The sequence below is a fragment of the Branchiostoma floridae genome, chromosome 9 (genome assembly GCF_000003815.2).
Source record: "Branchiostoma floridae strain S238N-H82 chromosome 9, Bfl_VNyyK, whole genome shotgun sequence".
Taxonomy (NCBI): Eukaryota; Metazoa; Chordata; class Leptocardii; order Amphioxiformes; family Branchiostomatidae; genus Branchiostoma; species Branchiostoma floridae.
Genome location: NC_049987.1, coordinates 965725 through 970315, shown reverse-complemented (window position 1 = coordinate 970315; position 4591 = coordinate 965725). Strand labels below are relative to the sequence as shown.

Genomic DNA, 4591 nt, shown 5'->3' with positions numbered 1-4591 from the left:
GTGTATAATCCTAAACGACTACACTATATCTATGAAGTTAAGCAAAATTGTCAATTGAGTCTATTGAAAACAGTTTTAACTTTGTCTTGATCATACATGGTTTGAAGACAAATGTACTTGTATTGTAGACAATATTTTTGCACAAATGGTTGATAACATTTCATTGTGTATCAAACATAAGCATGTAACAATTGCATGTCACCCTACATGTAGATATCTAAACTATGGTCATAAATGAGTGGTTCTGAATACTTTTTAAATCCTGCTTTGATCATAAGTGCGTTTGAAAAACATCGTTGTATTTTGTAAATATTGTCTATCACTGACACTGTGATTTCTAATTGTTTGATGAGTGGGTCTGAATACTTTGACATCCTGCTTTGACCATAAGTGTGTTTGAAAAAACATCGTTGTCTTGAGTACACATTGTCTAACACTGTGTTTTGTAATTGTTTGATTAATTGGTTGTGTGTAATGAAAACAATCACGTATGTGCTTCGAAGATCATTGTGAAAATACGTAGTTGATAACGATGTACTACATGATTGCGCATAGAATAAAGTTGATCAAATCATATATGAATTATGTTGGTGATGATGGTCTCACGTTTATTTCATCTATTTGACATAGGCAGAATGATTGTATTTGTCTAGAGCATAAACAGAGTCATTGTGATAAGTAGGCATGTCTGGGCAAAACCTAATCTTGCATGCAAGGTCTGTTAGTAACGCCGTCCTGTTGGTTGATTTTTAACGAGTCCTTATTTGGAATGGGGATGTAGTCTGAGAACAGTGAATGAAGACATTGGGGAGCATAGTGCCACATACAGACATCATTAGGTAGTGTGTTTGTGTGTGTGTGTGTGTGTGTGTGTGTGTGTGTGTGTGTGTGTACATGTATATATCTTTTATGTGTGCATTTGTCATCTGCCCTCCTCCTCACTCATCTGTCCCTCCTTCCACAGTGAAAGGGAGCATAGTGCCACATACAGACATCATTAGGTAGTGTGTTACATCAGTAGTGTGTATATGTTTATGTTTATTTTCTTAGTACAGGTATGTATTTACCAGATATTGATAAATCTATATTTAAGTTACATGTACACTTTTTCTGGATACAAAAGCATCGAATAAATGTCGACAACGAGAATTTTTGTCCATCATTTTATTGACTTAACACACGACAACAATTTCTGTACAACGTCTTCTTGTCTAAACAAAGGCATCGGTATGGCGCATTGCCGCTGACCGTTACAGAAAAGCTATGCACAAATGATTATAATATACACAAAGCGATCGTCATCTATGGCATTACCATGGGGCGCACATGGTAAGTAAAGCGGTCCTCGTCGACTCGACGGACCATGGGGCGCACATGGTAAGTACTCGTCAGATATTGAGTGGTAGGGTTGTAACTCCGTCACTCAGAACTTGTCGTTTGGAATAGAAGTAAGAAAAGGCATCAATTGCTTAAGAGTACATAAACATCTGATTATTTCTAAAACGGAAGCCCCTGTTTATACCCTGAACGCTTTTCTGTGTTTTCAAGACGTTGAGATATGTTTTGAAATTAATGTCGCTGCCTTTCTTGCTGACCCCTAGGCCTTGCAGCTGAATTTGTCTTCATCATTTTCGTCTCCACCGAAACAGTAATAGGTTTTGCTACACAGCTCCACAATACCGTCCCCTGACCACTCTTCTTTGAATAGACCGGGTGTGCGTTTGTCGAAGACAGCATTCTCAGGAGTGTCATCGCGGGGAAACCAGAGATGTCTAGATCCCTTGTCGCCGACAGGGTTTGAGAGCGAACCTTGTGAACACTTTGATGTTCAATCAACTTGTCACGCCTCGCAAACATCTTACCGCAGATATTACATACATGTTGAAAACTGTTAAGGGGATCGTGCTTCTTTTCGTGACGCTTCAAGCTATCGCGTCGAGTACTAGCACACCTACTTTGACACACATACACGCGCTCACATACCAGATCATGTAAACAAGAGACACAATTGTTTTTTCTAACTCAGAAAGTGTTATTCAAATACAACAGATATCGATAGGACACGTGTGTGTGTGTGTCTTCACTTGGCAGACGATTGTCCGTTCATACTTTTCCACATAGGACTTTGTTCCATCATCATGTCGGCAGCCATATTCCATATTTCTATAGGGACACGCTTAGACTCGCCTTTGGCCTTACTTTCAGCTTCTTTCTCGCTACCGCTGAAGGTGTTTTCAGACTCATCTCGGTTGATGGTCTCTTCCTGGTCTTTGTACCATTGCTGGAATATCTCGTGCATGGCAGCTTGCGTCGGCAACTCTGCTGTCTTGCTCAGGTCTTTGACGGTGTCGGTGAAAGTGTCGTGCATTTTTTCAAAGTCCATAGCCGCCAAGCTTCGCTGTCGGTATTCCTTCAAGTTAGTTTCAGAGATGAAGAGACATGAATGGTTGCGTTGGGAAGGGTGCTGGACTTTACATCCGTAGCAATCATCTGACACCATCCTTATGAACAGCTTAGTGTAGCTGTATCTACACATATCTCTGAAAATGTTGCCGAGGATTGCGGCGCCCAGACGCATGGTTGACATGCTATCTTCTCCTGATGCTGCTGCTCCACTGTCCATGTTGTTGTTCATGTTGGCGCTGCGTCAGGGTGATGTCTCAATGACTCCTCTCCAGCTGTACAAAGGCTTTATATACTTTTTTTTTTCTTGTCACCCACCTCGACTAATCATTGCCCTATACGTCATAGCTCGTTTATTCAAAATTGATTACCCATGAAAACTTGTTCTGACTTGCCCAAGTACGTCATCGACCCCCATCGCTTCACACACTGACCTAGGCCAATTATTGGCTTATACGTCATAGCTCATTAATAAAATATTAATTACCACGAAAACATGTTCTGACTTGCACATGTACAAACTACACACATGCACACACACACATACACACACATACGTCAACACATTTACGAAGAGGTAAGTCTGCACCCTTCTCCGACTGTTTCTGTCTTTTGTACCGTATATCTGATGCCGACCCAACATAGATATATTAGATATTGTTCTGACATTGTGTTGCTGTTGAAAATCTATAGGGGCAAGATTTAGTTGTGATAACGTTCCTGTAAAATTTGCCTATTTCAAACGTTGCGTTCGTAAACCTACGTAATTTTCAAGTCTGCAAAAAAAAAAAAAAAAAAAAAAAAAAAAAAAAAAATATCGCAAAACATAGACTAAATTGTAAGTCTTCTCTATATTTTTACAGTTGAATAATGGCGTTCCGTTGCGACCAATGTGACAAAGTCTTCCAACAAAAGCGTTCGCTTAACCGACACAAACAATCGGTGCACAGCAAGTCACCTGCCTACCGCTGCGGTGTGTGTGGAGACACCTTTACTCGACGCGATAGCTTGAAGCGTCACGAAAAGCAACACGACCCCCTTAACAGTTTTCAACATGTATGCAATATCTGCTGTAAGATGTTTGCGAGGCGTGACAAGTTGATTGAACATCAAAGGGTTCACAAGGTTCACTCTGAAACACTGTCCGCTTCAACTGGCAGTCCAACGTCCTCCTCAACACCACAATCACATGGTAGGATAAAAAAACGCGAAGACGGCGACGAGGCTGAAAAACCTTCAAAACAAGTACGACGTGAAGCGACATCGGCGAGTGAGAGCTCTGACCTTCTACAAGAGGATCCGTTGGAGATACGGGACGACCTGGTAACACCAGTCGAAGAAGAAGAAGGGCGAGGCAACGCAGCCCTAATACAACTGTACAGAGAGAAGTGGCAGTTTATACGCACCCAATTCAAGAGAGGTCGGAAAATCCAGGACGAATACAACTTCCGTCTACACACCACCACCATCGACGAATTGTCCAGCAAAGCATGGGCTGTCTTTCGTGACCAAAACGCAACATTTAAGCTAAGTGTGTCGTTTGGTTTTATCGTGAGAAACAACGAAACTGGTGAACTCCGGTACTATTACGCTTGTAACAACAACAACCATTGTTTCCTGAAGGAACCGGTGTTGGTGGAAAATGAAGATGGGGTAAGAGACTTCTTGGACAAAGTGACTACCATTGACATTCTGGAATGTGCTCGTCAACAGCGGCCAGACTCTAAGTGGACTGTTGAGGCAGTTCCTAACGTAACGTTTTACGTGGCCAAACTGAAAGGACATCCCATCGGCACGGCACCCTGCAGTCTCCCCTCATACCTCGTGAACAGTAAAGCTGTTGATCCGTTACACCGTGGATCAAATGGCCCATATCAGGACAACTTGTGTTTCTTCCGCTGCGTTGCAACACACTATGGCGGTAGTTCCAAGGATCTGGAGGCCGCCACCAAGATCCAATTCCAGAAGTTCCTGACCAAGACGGACAAAACAAAAGACAAGTTCCAGGGGGTGACGTTGGGGATGCTGGACGAGTTGGAAAGGGTGTTTCAGCTTAACATTTACGTGTATTCTCTTCAACCGAACGACGAAGATACCGGCAAAGTTAATGATTACTTTGCCAACCTCGTCAGACACCCTCTGTCACGGTACAAGGGCACCATGACCTGAACCGTACCAAACCCATTTC

At 42.4% G+C, this 4591-nt stretch overlaps 1 protein-coding gene across 1 annotated transcript; it reads left to right on the top strand.

The window, feature by feature from the left end:
• Nucleotides 1-2731: 2731 nt before the first annotated feature.
• On the top strand, nucleotides 2732-4583 carry LOC118423677. Its single transcript, XM_035831909.1, has 2 exons — nucleotides 2732-2980; nucleotides 3267-4583. The coding sequence occupies exon 2, from the start codon at nucleotides 3274-3276 to the stop codon at nucleotides 4570-4572; it is 1299 nt and encodes a 432-aa protein (XP_035687802.1). The 5' UTR covers nucleotides 2732-2980; nucleotides 3267-3273; the 3' UTR covers nucleotides 4573-4583.
• The last annotated feature ends 8 nt before the right edge of the window (nucleotides 4584-4591 follow it).

Bases quoted from the DNA above. Each gene is read 5' to 3' on its own strand.
- LOC118423677 (XM_035831909.1), top strand. From the start codon at position 3,274: ATGGCGTTCCGTTGCGACCAATGTGACAAAGTCTTCCAACAAAAGCGT.